The sequence below is a fragment of the Opisthocomus hoazin genome, chromosome 9, assembly GCF_030867145.1.
Source record: "Opisthocomus hoazin isolate bOpiHoa1 chromosome 9, bOpiHoa1.hap1, whole genome shotgun sequence".
NCBI lineage: Eukaryota > Metazoa > Chordata > Aves > Opisthocomiformes > Opisthocomidae > Opisthocomus > Opisthocomus hoazin.
The window spans coordinates 12,717,378-12,745,098 of NC_134422.1; the positions used below are offsets into that span (position 1 = coordinate 12,717,378).

A 27,721-nucleotide genomic window follows, 5' to 3' on the forward strand; every position below is an offset into this window, starting at 1 on the left:
CGCTGCCCCTGAGGGACCGCTTCATCCTTCCTGCACTCCTTTTGCGTCAAATTCAGCCTTGTCAAGAGGCTGGCCACTGGTTTTCACTACTCACATTTCTGCATATGCAGAAAATTTGCTTAATTACAGGCCTGCCCAACCACCCAAGCATCTTGTCCATGCTTGTGGTTGATGAAGAGACCTTTGCTAATCGTATGATTGGCATGCAAAGACTTCGCTATTGCTGTCCCTTTGCTCACCAGAAGACAGCACAGGCCTTCAGGGCTCTCACCTCTACGCCAGGGTCAGGCTTTGGAAACGCAGAAATATTTTTTCATTCATACATGAATAAGGAATGACCTATTTCTTGAAATTTTCTTGGAATTTTTATTGGGACATTGCACTAAAACATTGTGGTTTGAAATTCTGATAAAGTCATCTTTGAATTGTGAGCCCTGCTGACTGCCAGAGAGGCGCACGTAACGCCATGGGTTTATCAGGCCACACAAACACGGCTGTGACAGCAGAACCGGCTTTCTGACGGAGCCCTGGAACGGGCTGCCCAGAGAGGCTGTGGAGTCTCCTTCTTTGGAGATATTCCAGACCCGCCTGGACAAGGTCCTGTGCAGCCTGCTGTAGGTGACCCTGCTTTGGCAGGGGGGTTGGACTGGGTGACCCACAGAGGTCCCTGCCAACCCCGACAATTCTGTGATTCTGCAGGGGCGGGGGGTGGGTTATGCTTCATGTTCTGCACTGCTCATGAAGTAACCGCACCATCACCCCCATGAAACATAAATCGAGAATTGTTCCTGGAAGTTGTAATTCCACAGAATATTTACAACTTCAGTAGGGGAAAACAGAAACAGCGGTTTTCATCCTTTCATTGTAACTCTTCGGAAAGGCAGTTCTGGTCACGACTCCCGTCAGGAGCACACGAAGCTGTGTGGTAACGCTACCCGGGTTTTCGCTGTTGTCTAGATCTCCAGCAGAAAACGAGCCACAGCTCCGGCACCGCCCGGCTCCGGCACCGCCCGGCTCCGGCAGCTGCTGAAACGAGAGCAGGGATGAACCCTACACACGTTCCTAAGGCAACCTCAGGCGGACACCCAGCGCTACGACCCTCTCCAAGGCGCTGACAGACGCCTTCCTCCCCGCGGAGCCGCGTTTTTCACCTCTCTCAAGCAGCGATCGAGCCGCGGCAGCGCTGCGGCCGAGGAGAAGCTCCCGGCCCTGGCCGCCGCTCCGCGTCCGGGTTTCCGAGCTCCGCGCTGCCCGGCGGGCGGGCCAACGGCGGCGCGGAGCGCCCTGCCCGCCTCCAAGATGGCGGCGCCGGCGGAGGCGGAGAGACCCCGCCCCGCGGCCCCGCCGTGCGCTAAGAGCGGGCGGAGGCCGCGGGAGCCCGGTAACATGGCGGCGTCTGGCAGCGGCGGCAGCCGGGCGGATAACGGCTACGGCAGCCAGCCGCCGCGGCGGAGGAAGGGCCCGGGCGCCCTGGCCACGGCCTACCTCGTTATCTACAACGTGGTGATGACGGCGGGGTAAGGAGGCGCCCGCGGGGGTCTCCCCTCTGCGCCCCGTCCGCCTCCCCGGGGCAGGGGCCGCCGTCGCCTTCCCCCGCACCGCGCAAACTTTCCCCGCACCGGCTGCCCGCTGCCCGCCGGCGCGGGGAGGGGGGGGCGGCCGGGCGCCGCCGGCTGTTGCGGCTCCTCTGTCCGCGGCGGGGCTCGCTGCGCCCGTCCCGTCGGGGAGCGGCAGCGGCTGGGAGCCGGCGAGCGCGGGGGGGCTGCGCGGGGCGGGCTGCGGGCCGGCGGGCCGGGCGGCGCGGGGCCGGGGCACGGCCGGGCAGGCAGACGGACGGACAGAGGGTGTTCGGGTGGGAGGAGAAAAGAGCCTTGACGATGGGTCCCGAAGGAGCTTGCTCGCTGCTGGGTAACCCTGGCCGGTGAGGCGGCAGGCAGGCAGGCAGAGCAGTCTCGCTCGTTTTTGGGAAGGAGGAGCACAGAACGAAGACAGACGCGATTCGTTTCGGTCGGGCAGTCGGACGGGGGGATTTGTGCCTCTGCTGGTGACAGCTGGCGCGGTTCCCGCTCGGAAGAGCGTTACCCCGAGGGGAGCACGGGTCGCCCGGGGGGAGAGCTCCGTTCTTGCGCGGCGCTCCTTACGCCCGGCGCCCAGCCGGCGTGTGATGGCGAAGCAGATCTACGGCTTCGCCTGATATGTGCGGAGTATTTCACTCAGAGGGGAATGATAATCACCCACCAGGTTGATAAAAAAGGAATCTCTTGTTTCAGAAATACTTAATTGCATGAGTACCACGGTACGGGCATTCAGGAGGTCGCCCCAGATTTGTTCTGATGTCCCTGCACAGTGTTAACAAGTTAACGTCTCTGAGCTCTTCTTAGTAGTAAAAGCATTTGCCGGCTCACCGAGCTGCTCATATTGAGTTCACTTACATTTATGAAAGATCTCGAAAACCTGAGGGAGAAATTGCAGTGTAAATGGAAAGTTTCTTTAAAGGTGGTGAACTTCTTATCATGGTAGGCAAGTTCCTCAGCATATGAAATTTCTATTTCCTCAGAAGAAAAAAATAAAACAAATCCCAGTGTTAGAAACTCAGAACTAAATAGCATATTTAACTGTATATTAAACTGTATTTAGCTTCCCGTTGTCACATAAATCTGGATCATGATGTTACCCATTTCCCCAATTTATACCAAACTAGTCTCGGGTGGGATGTGGCTTATGGTGCTGTGACACGACCTGCTTTTTCTGGGCAGATTTGTGATAGATGATCTCTGCGGCTTGGGGAGCTACCACAAGGATTACTGTGATCAGGGTTCACTCACTGCCGTTCTTTTGGGGTAGTCACTGAGGGCTCCAGCTGATGATTTGTCTTCAAATGGACGAGGATTTTGCGCTTTCCCTGGATGCTGCTGAAATTCACAATATACAACGTTGAGCTTGGGAAAAAACCTCGATTAGTTATTTTCTTCTTTTTAAAAGACTTCATAATGAGGTAGTTTTTCAGAAGTTGGTTGGCAGAAGCTCACTTGTTCCTATGAAAAGATTGATACGCAGCTGGTGGCAGTAATTAGTTACTGTCCTCATCTCAATCGGAGTGCTCAGACTTAGTTTCTCAGACAGCACTGTCTTGGAAAGAGAATTATGAAAATAAAACACCAAAAATTTGAAGGTGCCCAGATGATGAAGTGATGCTGTAAAAGCACACGGGATTTTTTCTTTTTAAGTGTTTTTTTGTTTTGTTTTGCTTTACAAAAAAGTTGCTTTTAAACTGAAGCACACAAGAGCTTTGTTGTGCAATCAATAGCTGGTAAAGTAAATATTTTAAAATCATAGTTGCCTTAGCTATTAGCTTTATTTAAAATGGATCAAGTAACAATTGAACAATCTCAGCATAATTATTGTATTTACTTTGCATTTATCTTGACTTAGCTAAAGAAAGCATACTGATTATAAAGATAATAGATGTTATTTCTCGTCTTGTACTGTAGTGCTGTAGTATATGGATTCCTAGCAATACAATGGCTTTTGCAGGAGCAAAACAGCAGCAGAAGTGTGTATACCTGTGGATCTCTAAAAGAGGCTGCACACGCTTACCATTTGGTTCACATTTGGGTGTTTTCTTTCAGAGAAGGGGCCAACGTGACACAACAGGGAATAACCAGTCCTGTGGTTGGTTCTCAGCTGTGCTTGCTCAGAATTTTTTGACCATGGTTCAAAGCGTTAAGTTGTAGAAAGCACTGCATCTTTCTTCTGCATTCAGTCAGGCTGCTATTTTCCCATCACAGCATGAAGTCACGTAGCCATGCCTGACCTGGCATAGGAAGCTGATTCTGGGGGCATAGATGAAGCACAGAAATTATTTCCTAAAAACTGTGGTTGACTGAAATCACTGAATTGCGGGGGCCGAGGGAGGGCATGAGGTGAGAGTTGAGTGTAAATGTTTGATAAGCTGCTTTAAAATGTGATTATGTTCCTTATTTTTAGTCAAGTACCGTAACTGACTAGTATTTCTGGTAGCTGATGGTGGTATAAACAATGAATTTCAAAAGGATTTCACTCAGTGAGATAGATCTTAGTGTAATAGCTTTTGAATTCGCAAGGGTTCGTGTTATCTGTGTTGAGCAAAGAGTGGTCTGGGTTTTCAGTTTCTTTGTCCACGTCTTCAGCGACTAGTTTTTGAGAGTCAAAGTACACGTCTCCCTTTTCAGGTTCATTCACTGCATAGCTTTGCTGTGTTCTCTTGCATAAATGATGCAGAACCTCGGGCAACTTTGCATAAGAAAACACCTTTTATAATTTGTAAGAGAAATAAAGGGAGTTAAACTCATTTGGGAAATAAAGGGAATTAAACTCAGTTTGGATTAATCAAAGAGGGTGGGGATCTAGCTTAAAGCTTACATGCACAGCAGTGTTAATTTAATGAAACATAACTCCAGCTGGTATGTTGGGTAGACTTAAGTGTCTAGGTTAGAGAAAGCTGGAAAAACTAACTTATAGCTTAGCTTGTGTGTGACAGTGGTGCCTTTTGCTGCCCTTAAGTAGGCACAGCTTTTAGTTTGTACGGATTAGTACTTTGTGTCAAATTTTTTGAAGGACAGTAATTTTATTATGAAGAGAGATGTGGTCTTTAGGAAAGGAAAATACAGTCTTAATGGAGTCAGTGATGCAGCAGGGAGGGTGCAGATGGGCACGGGGCTGGAGCTCCTTTGGGAGCCGGGTGCTTTACCAATCAAGAAAAAATGAAATAGCTTTTTTTCAGCTGTACTAACAAATGTTGTTATGAACACAAACTTGGATGTCAGGGTTACTTATTATTGAAAAATCTGAGCTTCACAGTGTATTTCAAACAACTATTACATTTGGGACAATATATGTATATACTTCATAATACTTAAGGTAATGTGGTACTTGTAAGCATCTAATATGCTGTAAATTAAGGGAATTTCTTCATCTTCCCTGTTACAAAACCACAGCTGCAGGTTTTATGTCCAAAGGGTGAAAAACTATTGCATAGTTAGGGAACTTTCTACATGTCTACACACGCTTCCGCTGAGGTGCACCGTTGTTAGCAGAGATCCCTGGTGACTGTTAGCACAAGCTTTGTAACAGCGCTTCTGGGTTTAGAGGGAGGTGGAGGTGAAGCAGGGTGGCATTAGGAGTAGCTGAGGGCAAGACAGCCAGGATGAGCCTGTCAGTGAAAAGTTTAGGAGCTGCTGATAAGGATTCCTACTTCGCGTTGACCAACCCCTTCTCCCCATGTTTGCCACAAGCAGCTGGAAACCAAGTTAACTATGGATGCTAATTTCAAATAAAGTGTTTGACCAGCATGTACCCACCTTAGTTTTGTGGCTTGCCCCAGACTTCACAGAAGAATTTTTGAGGTTGTGAGCAAACACTGACTCTGGACAGCTGCAGTAGTGACGTTACTGCATCGGCCAGGACTGGAGGAAAAATTTTTAGGGTTGCTTCCTAACTTACCTGAGAGGAAAATCAGTAGCGTTGACAGGTCACATTGTTTATAGCATAGTTGCAGTTACGTATGCACTACTTATATAGGCCTAGAGTATTTGTTGCTTAAAACAGAAAGCTGGGACAGGAATGGCCGTTGCTGCCTTTAGGCTTTAGCAGGCTCAGTTTTCTGGCAGTTACTTATCCATAACTGTTTCCCATAAAATATATGCCAGCAATTAATCTGTATGGTCTATCATAAAGGCTAAGGGTTTACTTGAACTGAAACAGTACAATGAATGCCTTCTGAATCTTAATTATTTACGTCATACTTCTGTGGTATAGTAAGAGATCTTGACTAGCAGTAAATGGTTTTCTGCTTAAACTAAACAAAATGTGATGCCAGTCTTATTTAAAATGTCATGAATACGTTCCATAATTAAGTTAAATACAGCTCACTGAAAAATAAACGTAGAGATTAAAGATATTGGTATCATGTTGGTGCTGAAAGATGTTTAAAAAATGCATAATCTTTCACTTTGATAGATTTTTCAGAGAATGCAAATATTTAGTGTTTTCAGTGTTGCAGAGGGCAGGCAAACAGTGTCTCTCAGGACAGTTATATGCCTGTTGTTTTCTCAGATATTGAAAGAGGAATTAAGGATTTTTTTTGTATTTATGCTCTGCTTAATGTCTCCTTCTCTTACACTTTTTTCTCTTTCAGATGGCTTGTTATTGCAGTTGGTCTAGTTCGAGCATACCTGGCTAAAGGTAGCTACCATAGCCTTTACTATTCAATAGAAAAGCCCCTGAAATTCTTCCAAACTGGAGCTTTGCTGGAGGTAGGTGTAGTCGTCTTCCTAGAGTTATTACTATTTGCATGAGTGGTTTTTTTAGGAGAACTAAGGCAGCCTTTGTTGAACAGTGCTTTCTAGCTACCTGTTTTTTTCATTAGCACTGATAGAGTGATTTCAAGGTAAACGTAAGAAATACGCCTCACACAAATGCTGAATTTTTCCTGTTAGCAAGTGGTGGGGGAGCCTACTGTCTGTCTGCTATTTAGCTTGGACAGCAGAGCTAAATATTAAGCTTAATCTTTGAGATACACGTATTGAGTCTTAAGCTCTTGTGATAGAATTAAATGTGTTTCTGAATTGCTTCATTTGAAATGTTAGTGATTTGATTTTTTTCTTTTTTGTTCTAGATTCTGCACTGTGCATTTGGTAAGCTTGCAAATTTTCAGTTTTATTATTTTTATAAAAGTGTGCAGTTTTAGCAATATATTAGCATTAAAAATGTTATATTAATTGCCAGATTTAGTTCTTGCATAAGTCACTAATGTTTGCTTGAAGCACGTTCCAGTTTTTTTACTGAATAATTTGACAAGTTAAACCACAAAAAGGAAAATAGTGTAACAGGTTTTCAATTACTTTGACTTTCTATTCTTAGCTAGATCCTTGTAATACTACAAAACTTGGATCAGTTTATAAATGTTTTATAGTATATCATTACTCTCTCTCTCTCCATCCTATAATCTTCTGTACCAAGCTGTCTGTCCTCAAAAAAAAAATTTCTAGCTGGAAGTATTTTAAATTCCCATAAAAATAACATTTCAAACACTGAACTTTGCCCATATCTATAGAGCATAGATACACGTTGTAACATTAGGAAGGGGTAACCACTCTCTGTCCCAGATTCGGCTGTGCTTCAGTGGAGCTGTCTAGGAGAGTAAGAATTACCTACGACTTGACGATTCTTGTTAGCCTGTACGGTGAGGGTTGTTTGTTAGCCTGGTAGTAGCAGAACTCAGTTGTGTATAAGTGGCCTGGGGTCAGTAGCAGTGTCAGGGTTCAGTCAACCTGAAGAGCCTCACGTCTTGAGAGGATTGCGTCTTGTCTAGTCTGTTAGTCGTCGTGAGTGGTGAACAGTTTGGCCTCAGCATTTGGATGTTTTCTTCGTAGAGGAGATCATGTGTCGCAACCTCTGCAAGACCAAAGCCCTTGTGCTATAGAAGGGAGCGGTGCCTGTCTGCATACCTTTGCTTAACTCTGATTTTTCTAAACAATCCAGTATTTGCAAAGAGACAGCCTTACGTTCAGGTAGTTTGTTGTGTGATTTTTAAATAAAAGTGAGCCGTTATCTAAATATTTTCTAGCTGCTATTTAAAGAGTAAGATGTCATTAATATCCCTAAAGCTGCAGCTACAAAACTGCTGTTTTGCACATAGCGTACAAACAATCTACATACCAGATGGTGTATCATTATGGTACAAGTAGGTTCATACTGAATTCCTGTGCAAAACATTTTAATTTTTTTGAATAACCAAATGTGGTAGCTGGAAAACTTAAAATCATATACATAACTTTGTCAGCAGAGGGCAGTCTAATTCTGTACTTGATAAAGTAGTTTTGACCTCCTAATTCAGTTACTCTGAAAATGTTATTTTATAAAGGACAGTGTGTAGATGGTGCACATATCATCCCAAGAAATGAGTGATCATATACTCCTCAAATTAATGAGGAGGCTTCTCCAAGTAAACTACATGCATTGTATAGTTGCCTGTGTTGCCACGGCAGTCCTTCCAATACAGTTTTGTTTTACTAAATCTCAATTACTGTTTTTTTTACCAGAATAAACCATACGTACTTTTAAAAAAATTGTCAAAAATTAATAATAAAATGTGAAATTTTTGAAGTCTTACTTAATAGTTGGCGAGAAGGACAAGTTAAATCTCAGAACACTGGGCAAAAAAACTTGCAAATAAAATGCTATTTTACTATCTGTCCGGGTTTTGGCTGGGACAGAGTTAAATCTGTAATGCTCTACTGTTCTCTTAAACTAAACTCGTGTGCAAATGCCAGTGTATACTAGCATGAAATCTAAGAACAAGTGTAAAAAATTGGATTATATTTTCCTCACACTTTAGAGTATATGCCAACACAAATCAGTGAACAGCAGGAGGGAGTCCTGTTTTTCACCTTCCAGGCTGGTGCGGAACAGCAGACGAGATGACTGTACCAGCCTGTCTGTGTGCAAAGCTAATAATCCTGGCTCAGCTGATTTGAGGTGTGGATCCATTTAGCCTGTGTTATCCTTGGTCACACAATTTAATATTAGTGAAGAGAGCCATTAGTGGAATATTGCAACATTTTATAGCATTATAACTCTATCTTTTTGCTTTCCATAACAAAGTTTTTTACAACAAACCCACTTATTTTATTATAACTGCCTTATTTTATTATAACTGCTCATGGATTTTTTTTTTTCTGTTAATGGAAGCATTTGTCAGCTCAAAGAAAGTGAGGGTTTTTTACACAGCTGGATGCACTGCTGCAGTCTGCTGTAGTCCTACTGTAGACTCTAGTAGAAGTTTCTATGCAAAGAGAAACAGGAAATTTGCAGAGTCCTTTGCTCTTGCTACACTAATTGCTATAAGTAGAGCTGTAATTCTCTGTCAATAGACGAGCTTATCTGTGACAGATGGCTGTGTGTATCCGCATAACTTTCCCCTCCACATCTTTTCAGTAGCGTCTGAAATGCTAGCATCTGTGAGGCAAGTTCTTCAAGATACGAAGATTGATAGGGGAATGTCTCTAGCAGGCATGGCTGAGAAGAGAAGTTTGGCATGTGGCAAAGATTTTGAAAATGAAGGAGGAGAGCTCTAGGTGAAGGGAGGAGGTAATGTGTAGCCCAGAGACCAAGAGGAGATACTGGAGGCCAGGCAAATGGAAAGTGCACGTGCAGTTCCTTGACATGTAGCAGACAGACCCCAGGTGTATGGGTGGCGTTGATAGCATAGAAGAGCTTCTGCCTGGAGGAACTTGTTATGGAAGGAGGTGATAGGAGCCGCCAAAATGAAGACGCAATAGTAGTACAGGGAGTTTGTGAATGGAATGGAGAACAAAAGCAAGAAGGCTTTGAGGAGTACAGACCCAGCCTTCCTACCATAGCAATGCTTACCAGTAACCTTCTGGTACGCCAAAGTCAGCACTGGTTGACTTAGCTTTAGCCTGCTCGGTTAGGAGGGGTACGAGGGCTCCACCTGTAAGCTAGGCATACAGCCTGTTCTCAGTCAGGAGCTCCCTGGGAGAGAGGAGGCACTTGTTGGGAGTTGGAGGATGTCCTGCTGGAGGTGGGAGGCTTAGCCCAGGCTCCGGAAGAGGTCTGCGCACGGCTTACTTGCTGCTTGGTTCTGGGCCTGAGCCCTCTGTCAAGCACCGCTCTAGCATGTGCAGTGTTGGGTAGGTGATGACAGATGTTTTTAAAAATACCAAGTTTAAAATAGTCTGTTGGGTAGTTTTTCGATGCAATGAGTAAATAATTAGAGGCAAGTAAAGTCTACATAACTTGTAGCTGGCGAGTTGCTTATTTTGATTTCCAGGTTTTGGCATAGATTGGCATTGTCTTGGCTGTAATGACAAACCTTGTTTGTCTTACTTGTGAGAGATTGTTGGATGGTTCCTGTAAAGTCTTTTTGGCTTATTTATAGATTCCTTTGCAAGAACATTAGTTTATCTTGCTTAGGAAGGGATGATCTAAACTGTATAGAAGAAAAGGTCTGTTACATCGTAGGAGTGAGCCTTTAATGAGTACAGATTGTGGGATTTTGCAGCACCCCCTTTTGTGTTGTCTGCCCTAAGGTTTTACCACAGAAATTAGATTATGAACAATACCTGATAAAACTGAAGAGAACGGGGTGTGTAGGACTTTTCCCTCTTTACTCTGACAGAAGACTAACATGACTGTGTGACTGGAAAATAATTCTAATGAAACTTGCTTTTGTCTTTTCTTATTCTTTCTTCCTCTTCCACTTTTCAACTTGGTCTTTACATCTTTCTGAGGCTGATTGTGTTGCTAGATGTGATTTGCGTTTGTTTTAGAAGTGCTTTTTACTTCATTTTAGGAGCTGCAACTGCTTTTACATTTGTCTTCATCATGCTGTTGGAAAAAAATAAAACTTTATGCTGTGAAGTTTAGAAATTCTGTGTAATCTTGCAGTCTAAAACTATTCCTAATCTGTCAGACCTAGGTGTGTAGGATCCTTTCAGTGGCAGTTTATTCAGCACCTCAGAACTTGCTTAGAAGAACCAGTGAAATTTGTTTCTTGGAGGAAATATTGAACTTGTTTCTGCACCAAACAATGTGTCAGCTAGTCCTTGTGTTGTTTGTTTTGTTTTTTTGAAGTTATATTCCTAGGAGGGAATTATGAACTTTGTAACTGTCACAATGTGGGCTAGATCAGTGTTTTTGCAATGTAGTTATACTTTTTGCTTGCTGTTTTTGGGGTTATACTATGCAAAACATATTTATTGATTTTACTTTTTAAATCACAGTAATGAAGAGTGTCTTGGATATTTTAATCAAACAGGGTTTATTTGAAAGACTGTGTGCCAAAAGCTATTTGATTGAAGTTACCTCATCTTATTCAGCTGTTTTGTGTATTAAGGAATGTGCTGTGATTGCAACAAGACCAATTACTTTCATTTGCATTTTGCTGCACAAAGTCTTGTCTCAGGAGATTGCATTGCATTAGGCTGTATAAACACACCACAGGACAGACTTCATACTCTCAAATTAAAAAAAATATTAAATGCTTTCCTTCCAAAAATTTCAAATAAATGGACTTTGGCTTAGGTGTGTTTTATTTCCCCACCTCCCATGCCAATAGTCAGGAATATTTACTAATTAAAAAATATCTTCCAGGCATTGTTCCTTCTTCTGTTGTTCTGACTGCTTTCCAAGTGATGTCAAGGGTTTTCCTGACGTGGGCAGTAACACATAGTGTAAAAGAGGTAAGTCAAGCTACAAAATAGATAGAAAAACTAATGACCCATGCTGCAAAGCACGTGTTGATCACTGTCTTATTTTCCTTAAAATGTGAATATATGAATGTCTGTGGATCAAAAGTAATAAAAATAAGTTTGACATCATCTTTCTTGACAATCAAATAGACTGAGGTCTGATTCTCTCCCTGTAAGACATCTAGCTCCTGAATAGATTTTGCAGTTCTTACTGAAAGTTAAAGATGTTCCAGTGTACAATATGGAACCCAGAATTTGGGACAACGTTCTAGTATTTATCTCACTAGTGCCATAATTAATAGCAAAATCTCCTCACTGCCCCCCCTCTTCCATACACAATTTGCTTTCTTTACTGTGGCACATGGCAGCTCCCCCGTAATTGTTTGTGCACAGCAATGCCTGGATGTTCTGTGTTATCACTCTCCAGGATAGTCTTCCCTCTGTCCTTCATTCATTTTTCTTACATTCAGGAGTAGGTAGGTTTTGGGGCTTGGGTGTTTTTTCTCGTTGCTTATCACACCAAATGTTGCTGTACTTTATACAAGCCTCTGCAGAATCTTTTGGAAGCAATCTTATTTGAAAATTATTCCTGACAGCTATTTTAAAAATCTAAATATGCTTGAATTGATATAGGTCATGCTGACTGACTCTTTCATGTCTTCTGAATACCTTGTAGTAGGCCAGATATGCTGCACCTGTACTGTTACTTTAGCCAACCTATCTTACTGGTTTTCTTCTCATTAAAGAAAAATCAGTCGATGTTAGTGTCGGCATGGCTGCCTGAAATAAGTGATGGTCATCTAGTGTCATTATCTGCATAAGATCTTTTGTGACTTCATGTGGAGAATGTGTTAAGGAGCTTGTCTCATTAGCAAGTCTTCAGGGAAGCTGCTTTCTCTTCCTTACTCCGAAGCTGTTATCAGAGCATCTATCCACATGTAGTAATGTAAGTCACTGTAGTTCCTAATAATTAATAGCTCTTTCTGATATTATGGTGCTTGTTCATGTGGAGCCTTAGTTTCACGCTATTTAAAGTGGAGGAACGTTATTTTTCTCAATAAACTCAAAATCCTGTAAATACTTGTCTTCTAACTGATTTCACTTTTGGTGCAAATAAATATACTCCAGTCTGTTAATTCACTGGAGATAAATACTAGACTTTGAACAAAAAACTGTGATTCCAAGACACTAGATTTTAGATACGTGTATAAAGTATTTTTAAAGAAATACACCTGTGGTTTTGCTTGTTACCTGTATAATGTTGGGGTACCTGGTGCTTCATAAAGAACAGTGATAATCTGGTTTTATTAATTGCCTCCTGGTTTTGACGCAACCCAGATGTTAAAAGTTGGTTTGTGTAGGTTAGAATTATTCCATGTGTTGTCTGTTAGACATCAAAGGGAAGTCTGTAAAATGATCCTGTTAGGTTTTTTGGAACTTAGGCCCACATTCTTACCAGAGAAAACCAGCAAAATGAGAGAGAATGTGAGCAACAAGTTCAGCCTAATGTTCAATTTTTAACAAGAATCCTTTCAACAATATCACAAGCTGTTTTTTCCTCACGTTTGTGTGTCTTTTGGTTAAAGTCTTGCGAAAGACTATTTTGTGTCACTTTTTTTTAATGTCTTAGAAAGTGGGCATAAGAATGGTAAGGATGAGGAATCCTGTGATGAGTCTTTCACCTGTGACTTAGAGCAAATAAATCAAAAGAAGAGGCTGTATTCCGACCCCTCCCCTTCCCCCTAACCAGGGAGCATGCAGTCTCACCTGGGGAGATGTATTGAAAGTGTCATGAGTGTTCTACTTTTTCTAAAGGGCTGTCTGCACAAGTGAGCTCCATGGTGAAGTCCAGGATTAAATTCTCACACAGCTTTATGGAACTTGTAAGCTATGCAGTTGCATGAGGTTCTTGTAAAATAAAATGCAGTTTTCCTCTTTAATTTTTTGAGTGAAACTTGTTCAGTATCTTGCTTTTCCAGACTGTTTTCATATATAATACAGTTAAAAGAAGAAACATCTGTATTGCATCCCTCCTTTCTGTCAGAATATACTTCTAGATATGTGATGTGATTTGAAGCATGCTTCTTGCCACTAACATGTTTGTGCTTTTTGTTGAATTTAGTGCTGATGTGTTGTTAAATTCAATATGAAAGTCTTTATAATAAATGTTAAAGCATGGCAAATGTTAAAGCACTGCATACTTCTTTGGGTAGCAATGCGATTCCCCTTACCTCCACCACAGGAGTAGCTGTTGGCTTAGTGGAGGAGGGCCTGGCATGTAATACAGTACTTGGAATCATTTTGGTATTACATCGGAAAGGAATCGGTTTGGTGAATTTTACTGCCACTTCTACAAAGGAGGGAAGAGAATGAGCAGACTGGCATGAAGGGCTAGAAGAAAGTAAGCATGGGAGAACAGAAGGTGCCCTTCAGAGTTCTCTTTTTGACTCTGTGAACAATGATACCATCTGGTGACATCATGGCAGGCCTTCATAGAGTTCTGTTCTGATAGATAGTTCCACATGCAGTTCTGATAGGTAATTAAAAAATGGTGTCAGCAGTGATTTAATGCTTATCCAATTGGGTCCAGTTACCGATAAGTTGCAGATAAGTGTAGTATATGTTTAGAGGAACCTTTTCTTTTCTTGACCCTGCTTCGGCAGGGGGGTTGGACTAGATGACCCACAGAGGTCCCTTCCAACCCCTACTATTCTGTGATTCTGTGATTCTAGAACACACAGTCAAACGAGGTGGTGTGAAGAATATTGAGCTGGTAATTAAGACTCTAGTATCTGCAGTTGTATCTTAATTTATGATATTTAAGACAAAGTTGTAGTAAAAGAAGTCTATACTGGAAAGTTGAGAACTCTAAATGGGCGAGTGCAGTTGAAAAGCCTGATTTCATCACTGCGTTATGTCTGTGTAAAATCTGAGTAATACTGTAGAACACAAATGTCTGTCAGGCCCTTTGCCCCTACTTTGTAGCTTCCTTTTTTTTTTTTTAATTATCAGAGAACCAGCACTTTGGAGAGGGACATGCTGTTTCATCATTACAGTTGCATTGTGCTGCTGCTGGTTTTACTCTTCTGCACTGGATTGCTTAATTATGCATTTAGCTGAAAATTTCTGTAAATCATGGTCAAAATGTTGCTCTTAACGTGGAGAAATCTACAGAATTTCCCTTTCCATGCATAGGGAGAACAGTAAAAACCTCTTGGGCTTTATTTGATCAATTCTCATCTTTGCATCTTAAAAGGCTATGCATTCTCTTACATTTGAACAAACATTGCTATTCATAGTATTGAAGATAAGCTAAAATATATTTAGGACCCTCCTTGATGATAAATTAGTTTGAAATGCATGCCAAAAGATTATGCCTGTGGTATGATTGACCCTTATTACAGCAGTTGGACAGATAAGTTGTAAATAAAGTGTAAAATGTGCTTTGACTTTGTCTTAACACCTCCTTCAAAGACTGGCATGAAAAAAGTAGAGGAAGAGAAACTGAGTTTTGAGGGCAGCAGTGAGATTAGTGGTTTATTAAAAGTCTACTGTTTATTGGCTGTACTATCCCCCTTATCCTCAGCTTTGAAGAAGAATGATACAAATGCAGCATTGGCAGTGCCTAAATGAAGAAGACTCTCGAGAGACTGTTATATATATCCATTCCCAGGGGTTTGATAATGTGCATCTCAGACGTCTTTATTTGAAGTACTGAAAAATTGTCAGTCCTCAAAGCAATGTTCTAGTAGTTACAGACTTCTGACAGATCTGTTCTGAGCTGTGAAATGTAGTTAAAATATGATGATAGAATGCACAGTAGTCTTCTGTTTCTTATTGCACAGAATGGAACTATTTTAAAGCTCTATAGGTCACTTTCCTTTGAAAACTACCACCAATTTCCAGTGTTCTTCCTTCCTTAAATAGGGACACAAGCTATAAAGGCACAATCAGTGATTCTTGTGAAGTGACCTTAACAGGGTTGTGTGTGTGTGGTTTATAATGGTGTGATCTTTTCTAAGGACTTCTAAACATTCTAATATTGAAGTAGATGGGAAGACTAGATCTGAGAAGGGATTGTTACAGAAGTCCTGTGATAGAACTGGATTGTAACTACTTCTACGTGTGTCATTCACTGTTAGCTTCACAGCTTCTTGTACTTGCTCATGTCCTTGGGTGCTACTTCAAGCTACAAATGTTTGTTTGTTGGTTTTATTGGCTTCCATAGTTAGGGAAAGAAGTGAGGTTTCAAAGTACGGCTTGGTCTGTGACACGTAGGTTTAGATGAACTCACTAAGCTGCTATGCCTGATTTGACCAGAAGATGCAGCTCTGGAGTGCTTGTGAAGCACGTTGTTCCTTGGGAACAGCATCATCTGTGATCTGTTAACTTTTCCAGGTTAAGAACTAAATCTTGCTTATAAAGCAGACCTCAAACAGGATTAGGATCCTGTAGCAATGGAAAAATAGATTTGGTCTCTCCTTGGAAAATCTTTAAGTGAGTTTTGGATTTTGTTCTCTTATGATGATGTAAGGGAGATTAATTTATAAGTGAATTATCAGTTTCATGTGGAAAAAGGACAAGGTGCATTTGCTGCAAAATGCAATTCAAGTGACTTGAAGTGTTATACGCAGCAGAATATAGATTAACAGCAGCTCTGCATTCCAGGATATCCCAAGATTTCTGTATAAATCTTTCTGGGTTTTGCAGTAACAGAAAGCTTTTTATGGGTAATACTCATGAGCATTTTTACACACAAATGTATGATCAGTCTCCTCCTATTAAAAAGTTTCTGAATGCCTGTATATTTTCTTGTTCCTTTTCTCATTTGTACGTGTATTTTGCCCAAGATGAATAGAGTGTACTACCCACACCTACTGACTTCCTTTTCCCTTTTTTCAAGAGTTGGAGGAAAAAAGAAAATGCAGGCCCCTGTGGTTGAGCGCTTTTTGTTCCCACGGTCCACTGAATTTGTGCTCAAGGTACTGATACAGCTGAGAATTCCGTTAAAGGGCAGAGAAGGAGGGGTAGGGCTGCACAAAAATCAAGTTTACTCTCTCAAGAGTTTGTAGTACGGGTACGTGACCCCATATACTTCATCAGTGTTACTGCGTCTGAAACAAACCTCATAATTATGGGCCCGAATCTAATAAGTCTAATAATTAATTTAAAAATACATGCTTTTGAAGATTAACCTTCAAAATATGAAAGGAGTAAAAGCTGGTACAGTGACGTGTGTCTGAAATAAAAGCTCTAAGCGGTGTAAAGCACTGAAACATTATAATCTCGTGAGTGTAACATTAAGAGGAACTATGTTGGATACAATAAGCAGAGAAAGGACCAAAGGACAGTGAAGCAGGTAGTTGTCAAGCTTACCTGAGGTGAGACAACCTAAACTTCTGTTTCTTCTCCTCCCAGCCTGTGTCCTTATGTTAGCTGTTTTGCTGCTGCTCAAAATCAGGACCCACTTTCTCACCTGTAGAGAGAGGAAAACAGTGCTTCTACTCAGAAGTAGTATGGACTAGGATCAGAATATAAAGTCTAAACCAGATATCAAGTCCTTTCTGCTTGCTGCACTAGGAAGCAATCATAGGACTGAAATAGAAGCTGGTACCGTATGGGAATGGGAAGAGTTATGAGTTGTTCTCAGCATTTCAGGGATTTCTTGTACTGGTTTACCTTGCACAGAATGGGAGATGTTAAGCTATCTGATCGCCAGGCAGAGCTGTTCTTAAGCAATTAGAAAAATATGGAACATGATAAGAAGGGTTTTTTTATTGTTGTTACTAATGTTGCTTTTAAGCTCATTCTTGGAGTCTGTTCTCTAAAACGATGCAGTAAAGCAACCCGTGGGAATTGATTTCTTTGAGGTTTTCTTGGCTCTGGTGAGAAATTAGTAATGCTTGAATTCATACTGAACTTTTTTCTTTCTTATAGGTGCAAACTGAAGATAGCGTCCTATTGTTTGTGGTGGCCTGGACAATCACTGAGATAATCCGTTATTCTTTTTATACGTTTAGCTTGTTAAACCATCTCCCTTATCTCATCAAATGGGCCAGGTAGGTGGCATAATAGAAATCACAGCCTTAAAGCACTGGTTTGACAGGGATATTTATGTTGTAAAGTAGCTGCAGTACAAAAAATTAGATTCTCCCTTGAGCTAATTGTCCTGCTCATGCAAGTGATTTCTTAGCGTCTTTCCAGAAGATTTCTGGGTTTAAAAAATCTATATTGTAAGCTGAAAGAGTAGATGTCAGAACTCAGCCCCATTTACAAAAATGATTGTATTTGTCAGAAACTGACATTTAACAGTAACCCTTGAATCCAAGGGTTGTACTTGAAACAACGTGTAAACTCATTGATTAATATCAACTATGTTTGGCCCTATTTTAATTAATATAATAATCTCTACCAAAGAGTTCAGAAATCAAAGTAACAAAGGGGGGTGTGGAGGGGGAATAGTTTTAACGATAGCTTTTTAGATTCTCAAGGGTAATCTTTAAAAGATTCAAACAGATTGCTGATTTGAATACTTCTCTTGCAATAATGTTCATACATTGCCATGCTCTAATCAAATAAAAGCGAAGGGAAATACTGAGTTGAGAATTTAAAATTTTAATAGCCATAATAGCATTTCACAAATATTTCGTCAGTTTATCAAAATTTTTAATCCTTTCCATAAATGTTTTGTTCTAGGTACACTTTGTTTATAGTGTTGTACCCAATGGGAGTCTCAGGCGAATTACTCACAATATATGCTGCGTTACCTTTCGTCAGGCAGTCTGGCTTGTATTCCATTAGTTTACCAAACAAGTACAATTTTTCTTTTGACTACTATACGTTCCTGATCTTGGTTATGATCTCTTACATTCCAAGTAAGTATGAGTTTTTTTAGGTTTTATAATATTAAAAGCTGTAACAGGAAAAGCTATAATAATTGTGGGACTTACATACATATAACTAATTTTGCAAAATTAATTTTGAAAATCATCTAAAGAAAAAAGTCTGCATTAAAACTTCAGGGATTGCTCTCTACCAACACCTGCAAAACAGTAATACATATTTTTTCTCTTACATTTGGAATATAAAAATAGCTGTGGTACTTCTGGCAAACGTTGACATCTTCATTTTTTTTATTTTTCCCTCCACTTCTAGGAGCAGAAAGTTCAAAACAGCTCCTTAAAATTCAGTTCTTTACCAGCAATAAGAACATTGCTTTTGCATTAGTGGGTAGGGAACCATTTCTATTGAGTTAACTTGGATTGACACAGTTTCTGGTTGATGCTTCTGTAGATGGAATGAAGATTTGTCTTTGTTGCTTTGAAATGGGGAATAGGAACATGGAAGCCTTTAGCAAATTTAAATGTGCAAATAAAGTCTAACATGCAGAATAATGTAGTGATGATGTTGCTGCTGTTAGCTATCTCTGCAGCTGTCTTTATATGAACCTTGTTGTTTGTGCAGAATGATAAGCCATATTTAAATTTCGGTACTGTGGCTGTCTCTGTAACAAGCCCTTACACTTGCAGTGAACCATCTTGTAATTCTGACATCAAGGTTCATAAATTTTTCCAGGTGTTTTTCAAAAAAAAGTAAATAAATAAACACTTTTCTTGCATGTTTCTTCTTGTTCTCCTCCTCCAAAAATGGTGATGTTACTAACTCCAAGCAGCCAGAATAATATCTTTTGGTTTAGTCAAAATAACCACGAGTATTAATTACTACTCGTGCGGTAGCTAGATCACAGTTGACAGGCCATGTGGGAGGGAACCCCCATTGAACCCAAGTAACAATTTTAGCCTCTTTCTCCATGAAAATTGCTGTCTCCTAAATGAGGTGTTTTCTGTGATCTGTTATTATTTGCTGGATGTGTAACTTGAATGCAGTCTTTTTAAATTTTTTTAAAATTATTTCTGTGAATTGGTACATTAACTCTGAAAACCAACTGCTTGGACTCAAGCAGTCTTAGCTGCCTTTTCACATGAATCCTGTGGTATTCCTGAGATACAAGAAAAGCAGTGTTCATTGCAGGAATTGATTACACCACAGTTTGGTTGTTCATTCATAAAAGCTGACTATGCAGGAGTTACACCTTCTGAACCCACTGAAAATTTTGGAAATTTTGGAATGTTAATATCACAAGCAAAGCAATCTTTGAAAACTGTTGTTAAAAATTGAGTTTTTATTTTCTTGATAGTTGCGTCTTGCCATTTACCTCGCTTTAAATCTCTAATTTACTACTTGTCTGTGAAAATTGACAGCTTACTAGAAACGATGTCATTAAATTCTTTGCATATAATGGATCCCTATTACTTAGACTTCTAATGGAGAAAACACGTGGCTCTGTATTCTGTTATGTCTCTGGACAGCTGTATTCAATCCTTAACACTGGTGGAGTGAATCAGGATGGGGGGAAACAATCAGGAAATGAAATACAGGGTAAAGAAAGCCAAAAGAAAAAGTGTTGACCTGAAAAAAAATGTAATAGACAAATTAAGTAGACTTTGGCCTGTGTTTATGACAAACACTTTGCATGTTTAACTGATATAATTTAGGCTGATCCTGACCTTGTTTAATTTTCATATGGTTCACAAAGGTTTAGTGTCTTATAGCAATGTTAGCGTTTGCTGTTTATGTATGTATATTTTCCATCCTCTGCTTTGTTGTTCTGCAAACATACTGCATAATGTAGTCATAGAGGTATGAGGAGAAAAAGCTTTGCATGAAGGATAAAGAGAGAAGAGATGAAAGAGGCACCAGTTTGTATAAAGTTCCTTAGATCCTGAAAAAGTGATGCTAGAATTAGGAAATTAATCAAATCTGGCAATTTTACTCTTTTGGAAGTACTTTTTCCTCCCTGAAATGTATTTTCTTCCAATTGTGTTTGTGCAGTTCAGGAAACTTTTGTCATCCTGCTTGTACATGCAGAGTTAAATAAGGCCTTTTGCATTTAATTAAAAATGTGATTGCTCTAGCAAAAAATAAATAGTATGTGAAGCCTAAGGTCAGTATCACTTACCCTCTTAAAGAATATAAGGCAATAGATGACTTGAGTGGAAAGCAGATAAGCGTGTTTTCTTTTAGTAGAGAATTGGTAACCTTGAGCATGTGACTGTGCATCTTACGCTGACATGTAAGCCTCACTTCATACTTTATGTACTTGTCTGTTTTCTCTTCAGTCTTTCCTCAGCTGTATTTTCATATGCTACATCAAAGGCGAAAAGTACTCTCCCATGCTGAAGAACACAAGAAGTCGGAGTAATTCCAACTCTTTTTCAGAACTTTTCAAACATCAAAATGCTGCAGATTTTCAATACCCAGCACGTTTATAAAGAATACACCAAGATAAAATAAGTCAGAGGTAAAAGACCAATAATTTAGCAAGAATAACCAATAAATCTAATTTCACTGAAATCCCACAATGTAAACATTGAAATAATTTTCAGCTTGCAGTGCTTCGGAAAACTTTTCAACTTTATATGGCTTGGCAGTTAGCCTTTGCCTTTTCCTTAAATGATGTGCTAAACGGTTTTCATTTATTACTAAATGTCTGAAGGTTGCAATATGAGTGATGCAGTTGTACACACTAAATGCTTGAATTGGGATTATATTACTGACACCTCTTTCTTTAAGTGCTTGACTGCATGCCAGAAATTGTATGCATTGCTGTGAAAGCAAACAGTATGCTCTGGAATACTTTAGGATTTTGTTAGAGACTCCAGTGGACAACGTAATCCAGGCAAAGTGTTTGAATTTAGAAAGGTAGGTTGTGTATTTAAAAGGTGATGGGAACAAGAGCAGGAAACCAATTATGGGAAATAAGGGGAGTGTAGCTCTTTAGGAATTTGAACAGTAGGGTGTCGGACCAGAGTGTGTTCTCTGAAGATCTTGCTTAAGCTGATTACTCAAATGTTAATGTTAATTCAGAGGCTGTAATGCTTATCTGAAACATAAAACTCCTCTAAGTACTGCATCCCTGGGTAGTTTTTTACATATTAAAAAAAACCCCTAACTGTAATATTTCTAGTGATATCAGTAATGAATCTAAACAATATAAGGAGGCAGGTCACCCAGAAACAGGTGCACTTCTCCCTTTTTTTACTTTAAATTATCATCTCTAATCAGTGTCCGCTATCTCAGTGGTAGTCATCTTTCAGGGTTGAGGTCTATTTAGTCAACTGTGGAATCATTTGAGGGCCTTGTTCCTCAACCTCACTTTTCTCAAGTGACTAATATGTATCACGCTGGCAGTTCCAGGCACTCAGCTTCTGAAATGTTGCAAAGTCATAAGCTCTTTCTTTGAAATCAGATTATCGCATGTGTTACATGCTGCTTTCTGCAGATTGGACAAGCCTTCCCTCATTTGTTCATTTGAAACAGCAGAACACCATAGAAAGTTAAATCTTCCTAGGTGCTTTCTCTGGGCTCTCAGGCTAAGCCTTCCCTTGGGAAGGTACAACAGAAAATGAAAGAACTGAGAAAACCTTGCGGCAAGGCAGAATGCTTTGTGAGCAGTGCCCTAAGTTACGAACAGACTGCTGACTGGGGGCAGCGGAGGGGAATGAAAGGGACAAGGGGAGCAGGGAAGTGAACAGATATCCAAGCAAAGGCAAAAGGAAGTGTAGGTTATGGTCTTTGTTAGGAATCGATAGTCGAGTATTGCTGTCTTCACCCAGTGAGAGCTACCAGGTAATAACACAAGGGCTTTCTGGCTTCCCTGTTGTGGCATCATCATTTAGTGCATAAATGAGGTGTGACCACGACTATACTATGCTTGTGCTGTGCCTGTCAGCACCTTCCCTGGACGTGGCCCGTATCTGTGTCCCAGTTACTTGTGCTTGATGCATCACCAGTAAGTACTAAGGGCACAGGCTCTCTCTGTTCTAGCACTTGGGGAGAGTGGATTTACATTTATTTTGGTTTATGTTTGTCAGAGCTATATTTAAAAAAAAAAAAAAACCTTCATTTTTCAGTAATTTCCTTTGGCTCCAGCAAAAAGTCTGACTGAATTTTCCTAGTGCTCAGTAACATGGATAACATCTTTCCTATTCAACACAAACAGGACTTCTGTAAGCAGGGAGAGGGTAAGAGACAATAACGATCTTTGCTTCTATTTTAAACCTTTTGGAGACAGTTACTGGCTGTAATCAAAAATGCTATGGCCATATACAACCTCAAAGTGTTTCTGTATTCAACGATGCTTATACTTGGTGTCAAAGGCGTTAGTGTTTCTGAAGGATGTCATCTAAAAGATCTGATTTCGTGATGTACTTAGGTTACTGGATGTTGTCGATGCTCAGCTCCTGAACTTTTCTTGATTGAACCAATAAAAGATTTGGTTTCAAATTTGTTTGTCCAGTTTGGAGGAAAAAAAAAAGGCTGTGTAATATTCCTATATGAAAAAAATTCATAGCTCTGATGAAAGATGTAGTACAGATCTGTATTAGATAGCATTGACACTTCGGAAAAGCAGAGAGAGCTGCCAGTATTGAGAAGGCTTGTGCAACTGTCTGTACTGAATAAGCTTTATTATGGAATATTTACTTCAATTGAAAATATTAATTTACCACACAAATGCAAATAAACTACAGCCTTTTAAAAGAAAATTGAGTTACTTTTCCTTTTAAAACAAAAACAAATTGCTTTGATAGTAAGAAATCTTATCAGCAAAGTTGATTTAAAAATTATATTCTGAAGTATGAACATGCAGTTAGAACATACAAGAATTCCAGCACTTCAGGTTGCAGTGCTTTTTCAAGTTTAGCTTCCATGGAAGTCATTGGAAGGTGATCTTGAGTAAGAACTGTAGTGCGATGCCCTAATACTGTCTGGGTTTTTCGCTAATACTGACTTAGGTCACACATACGGGTTTTTTCCTCCTCATAATACAAGAACAAATTTCCCCTCATGTTACTGAAATTGTGGTGTGGTTTATGCGAACTTTACAATAGAAGCTTTGATTAATACTCCTCCTCACAAATCTAGAGGATTTCTTCCTCCCCTCCCCCCGACTATTTACTTGGCTTGCATGTTTTCCATCAGCATCACCAAACTTCTGCAGCAGACGTGTTTTCTCCTTTGGCAGTCTGTGTTGCGTGCGCTGGTTCAGTCAACAGTACTTTATGTTCTACTATGCTGGCTTTGTCCAAGGTAGTTATTACCGTCTAAAAGACCAAGGTTCTTACCAGTGTATAGTTTACAACTGGAATTCTAGAAATGTTCATATTGTAAATTACAGTAAGATGCAGGTTACAGTGCAGGTAAATTGTAATTTTTCACAATGTGATATTTCTATCAAAAGTGAGGTTTTTTATTTATCAGTAGAGAGGTTGGCATTTGTGTGGACCAATTGCAGTGTCATTTTAAAACCTATCTTTCAGCTTAAAATTTTCACGAGTATACATCAAATCATACATTTTGATGTATATTTATGTCAGTGAAATTTGGGTGAAAACTATATAGTCATTTTTGTATTTTTTCTATGTTGTGAAGAATAAAATTGTAATTTTATAAGTCTGATTCACTAAGATTATTATAAGTTAAGTGTATTTTTTGTATATTTAGGAATCTGGTATTACGTGGAGCTCTGAAAGATTAAGCATATACTTTTTATGCATGTTTGGAAGATATTTCTACTTGACAATGCAGTGAAATGGTTTGTATGCAAAAATACTAATCTGTGTTGTTGCCTTGTGAAATTGATCCTGTGCTCTCTGCCTGGATTTGGCCTACTGATCAGTGATACTAATTGCTATAATCCAAATAAAATCAGTCTGAACAAAATATGTTGTATTGTTACTGTTTAAGGAACAAAAGCAGATACTTTATAAATGTGAATTAGGGCTGTAACAAGATTTTTGGCATACATAACTTTTGAGCTCAAACAAAAGAATTAAGCAACTTAATACTGTTAGGAATGCTTTGCTTTTCACTTTTAAGAGGTATTCATAACAACGTGTTAACTGACTGCCTTAACATTCCAACTTACAACTTCCTGAAGGATCCTCCATAGAAGGCGAGCTCTTTGCCTGTTATCTGTACTCTAGATGGTGATGGTTTTCTACAAAAAACAAATCGTTTAAGTATCGTATAGTGGAATGCTTAACTAATGCAACAGAATACCTCAGAGTTCATTTACTAAACATAATTTGTCTGCTACCACGGCAACATTGTTAGCATTTTTAACACTTCCCGAGAGAGATTTAAATACTGTCTAGATGCCATTAATGCTCATAAGTAACAAGTTATAATCCTCTAACAGGAACCAAGTAGTAGTTGCAGAGCGAGTGCTATTACTCTAGACATATGCTTGTCATAAGATTGCATAACTACAGTGATTTTTTTGTTTGATTACAGGAGGGATGAAATAACGCTGTATGCCCAGCATCAGCACATGTCCTACACATGATAGCTGTGACTTAGCACTACTGTGTAATTAAAAACTTCTCTTTGAAATGTTATGCTGTGAAGAGTGGTGCTGAGCGCCATTTGTGCCTTAGAATAACTATTACTGGTTATTTGTGTTTCCTCTTTTGCATTTTGAAAACAGTATGTGTGGAAACAATTTTAGTTACCTAGGATAACATTAAAAAGTCTGAAAAACATAAGGATTCTGTGTTTTTAAACAAATTAATTTCAAAGTAGTATTTAAGGCTCATCTTAAAGCATTGGCAATTCTTGACATCAGACTTGAGGAGGGATCTGTGCTGGTGTGCTGAGTGTAACATAAAAAGGTGTGATTGTGTGATTCAGTTTCATTTTGTATGGACTGAGCATTTCTAGAGCTGGGATTGATTGATTCAAGCCACCCTGGAACTTCCATTCAATATCAAGTGGCTTTTAAATTCTGCTTCCCATTTACTAAACAAATACTCTTCCTTACTTGTCAGAAGACTTCTAATACAGTAGTGAGAGAATTAATAAAGCTTCTTTGGTGGTTTCTGAAGGCTACCTTGAAGTAGTTGAAAATAAAAATGTGGATGGAAAACTTTAAAACTCTTTTTTAATACTGTTGGTCACCGATTTCCAGAATAATAATTTCCTTTACAGATGTGAAAGATCCTAAAGCCCTTTTTATATCTTAGCAAATTAGCTGGACATTAGTATTGTCAGAGGTGTGTTTTTCTTTGATGTGCTGACATTGATAATGGGCTAATGTTAGGGAAAGAGATGTTACTGTCAATATTCTATCTTAATTTTTGGAGTGTTTTAAGTACATGCATATTATTTCAACCTTCCACTATAAAAGCATAATTTAAAATATTTAGAAACACTTCCATGTCTAGTTATACTTGCACAAATTCTGTGTTGTGACAGACTGCCTCTCTGTAGATTGAATTAATTCCATATAGTTTGTACATAGAAATCTTACACTGTCTAGTACTACATGAGGAAGTTATAACTGGGAAATTCATTATTGGAAGTTTTTGCAGAGGCTTATTCATATGCATTGTGAACACTGAATTGCATTTTGTCCTGTCTTTTTGACTCCTGTTTCAGACAGTCTGCACAATCTTCTGCAAACCACCTGTAGCTATCATTTAGGCACTGTTAAATATTATAGTCACCGTATATAAATATCACTTACAACAAGTGTACATTAAAAACTTTAATGCTGACATTTTCTAGTTTGAACACTTAAAGTCGCAGAATCATTTGCTGTGTAATCCACATTCAGCCTTTTGGGCAGTGCAGTCGGTTAGTCTCACTCTAAAATGTGAGTCATAATCTGAAGAATACATATATAGGCATTTCAGGTATCTTCTTTAAAACTAGTTTTAAGGTGATGTCAATTTAAAGGTCAGCCCATTGTTTCTTTTGCATCTAGCAAGCCTACAAAAAAAAAAAAAAAAAAAACGGTTCTGGAGAGGACATAGGAAGTGGAGGGCCTTCCAGGCAGCCTAACACTAAGTTGCTTTTATGAAATCATTTTGCCTTTTAATTAAAGGTTTCTTCAGGTAAAATGCAACCTCTTCACTTACTGGATAAGAAAAAGATACTGAGTGCTGGTCTTTTGTACTAAATGACAGTCAATAAAAAGATGAGATGGAACAAGAGGAGAGGTATTGGACGATATACAGAGGTACCATTGTGCTTCCCAAAGAATATCTGGGATTTGACAAAACATGGAACTCCCTTCCTTTTTTCCTTTGGTATCCAGTAGTTGATTTTTTGGGGGGGAGGGTTGTTGTTTGGTTTGGGGGTTTTTGGTGTTGGGTTTTTGGGGTTTTTTTTGTAAGGCAGAGTAACAGCACTTAATGGAAATGCTGCAATGTTTTGTCTGGTGTGCTGATGACATGAAGTCCTTTTCATTCTCCATCAGGTGTTTACTGCATGATTATGGGGAACTGGATGCACTGGCTTAGGTGCTGTTTCAGTCTTCTGATCCTGTGTATAAACTACTTCTGGGAAGGTTACTGAGTTGAGTATTAAATGTGTTTCCTTACTCAGCTTTTTGGTGCAATTCAAATGAAGTAAACAAAGCACTGAAGTTAACTGTTCTGAAGTTAGCAAACTGGAGCAGTGGAAAAAGCTTTCTTGCATCAGCAAGAAAAATGGATGTGAAATTGAGAGAAAGACATTGCTGGTTAGTTGACTAAGACTGGAAATTAACAGTTAATTTTGTCAAAGCCCTACCAGAAAGAAACTGTGCAGTCTGAAGGTAACTGAATTATTCTTCAAGAAGTATTGTCAAATCAAAGGATATGTGGAAACCTGCTCTAGGCATACAGGTGTGTACAAACATGGGGCAGATGTAAGCATTCATGGGCTAGTGTGCTGCAGGTTCCTGGTGATATGTGACTGCAGGCCATTGCTTGCCAGATTTTGAAGAAATAAATTGCTGGTGGAAAGATATAAAACTACTACGTACCACTGGTGTTCAAAGTCTTATGACTCAGTTACATGTGTTAAACATACTTGTTTGCGTAAATTGGAGTCCTATTATATGAATTATTAAGAATAAATGCACTGCACAATGCATTGTTACCTGCCCATTGAAGTTGTGTAATTCAGAATAACTTTTCAATAAAAAAAATTGTCTGGTTTTGTATATTTTTGTTCAAGATTGGCTTTCTCATGAAAACAGAATATGCAGTATTTTTTTTTTCTTCTGTCCCTGACTGGGACTACAGTCACTAAAAAGTACTAGCCAGATTTGAAAGAAGGGTAAAAATCTCTGAAAAATTCCTACACCTTGTGTCTGTGCTTAGCTCCAGACCATCTACAGCATGTGCTAATCTCATGTCAAAGTAATTAAGGAAGGGGGTGGACACAGAAAATAAGATGAAAACATTTGAGACTAGGTTTTGCTAGTCTTGTGCACAGAGTGACACTTTTCCATGCACCCTTTTGTGGTTCCTTACACAATTATGACAGTATCAGTCTGTTTTATTCAGTGTAAATTTGATGGGCAAAACCACCTGACTCTCAGCCCTGTTTTCAGTGTACTGAGGCTAGGCTTCCTGGTA

At 39.6% G+C, this 27,721-nt stretch overlaps 1 protein-coding gene and 1 long non-coding RNA gene across 3 annotated transcripts in view; one reads left to right on the forward strand and one right to left on the reverse strand.

Moving 5' to 3' along the window:
- The first annotated feature begins 1,340 nt into the window (after nucleotides 1-1,340).
- Nucleotides 1,341-24,035, forward strand: HACD2 (3-hydroxyacyl-CoA dehydratase 2). Its single transcript, XM_075429826.1, has 7 exons — nucleotides 1,341-1,517; nucleotides 6,176-6,293; nucleotides 6,656-6,674; nucleotides 11,155-11,243; nucleotides 17,190-17,311; nucleotides 17,949-18,127; nucleotides 20,432-24,035. The coding sequence occupies exons 1-7, from the start codon at nucleotides 1,387-1,389 to the stop codon at nucleotides 20,512-20,514; spliced, it is 741 nt and encodes a 246-aa protein (XP_075285941.1). The 5' UTR covers nucleotides 1,341-1,386; the 3' UTR covers nucleotides 20,515-24,035.
- The window catches only part of LOC142362362 (uncharacterized), a 28,760-nt gene continuing 4,353 nt past the window's right edge, over nucleotides 3,315-27,721 (reverse strand). The window contains exons 3-5 of one of the 2 annotated variants that reach the window (XR_012764979.1): nucleotides 24,241-24,312; nucleotides 16,629-16,728; nucleotides 3,315-3,833 (exon numbers count right to left, since the gene is read on the reverse strand). This is a non-coding gene — a long non-coding RNA (uncharacterized LOC142362362). Of the gene's footprint in view, nucleotides 3,834-8,632; nucleotides 10,390-16,628; nucleotides 16,729-24,240; nucleotides 24,313-27,721 lie in introns of those variants that run through there. The other variant, XR_012764980.1, reaches the window with a different exon arrangement.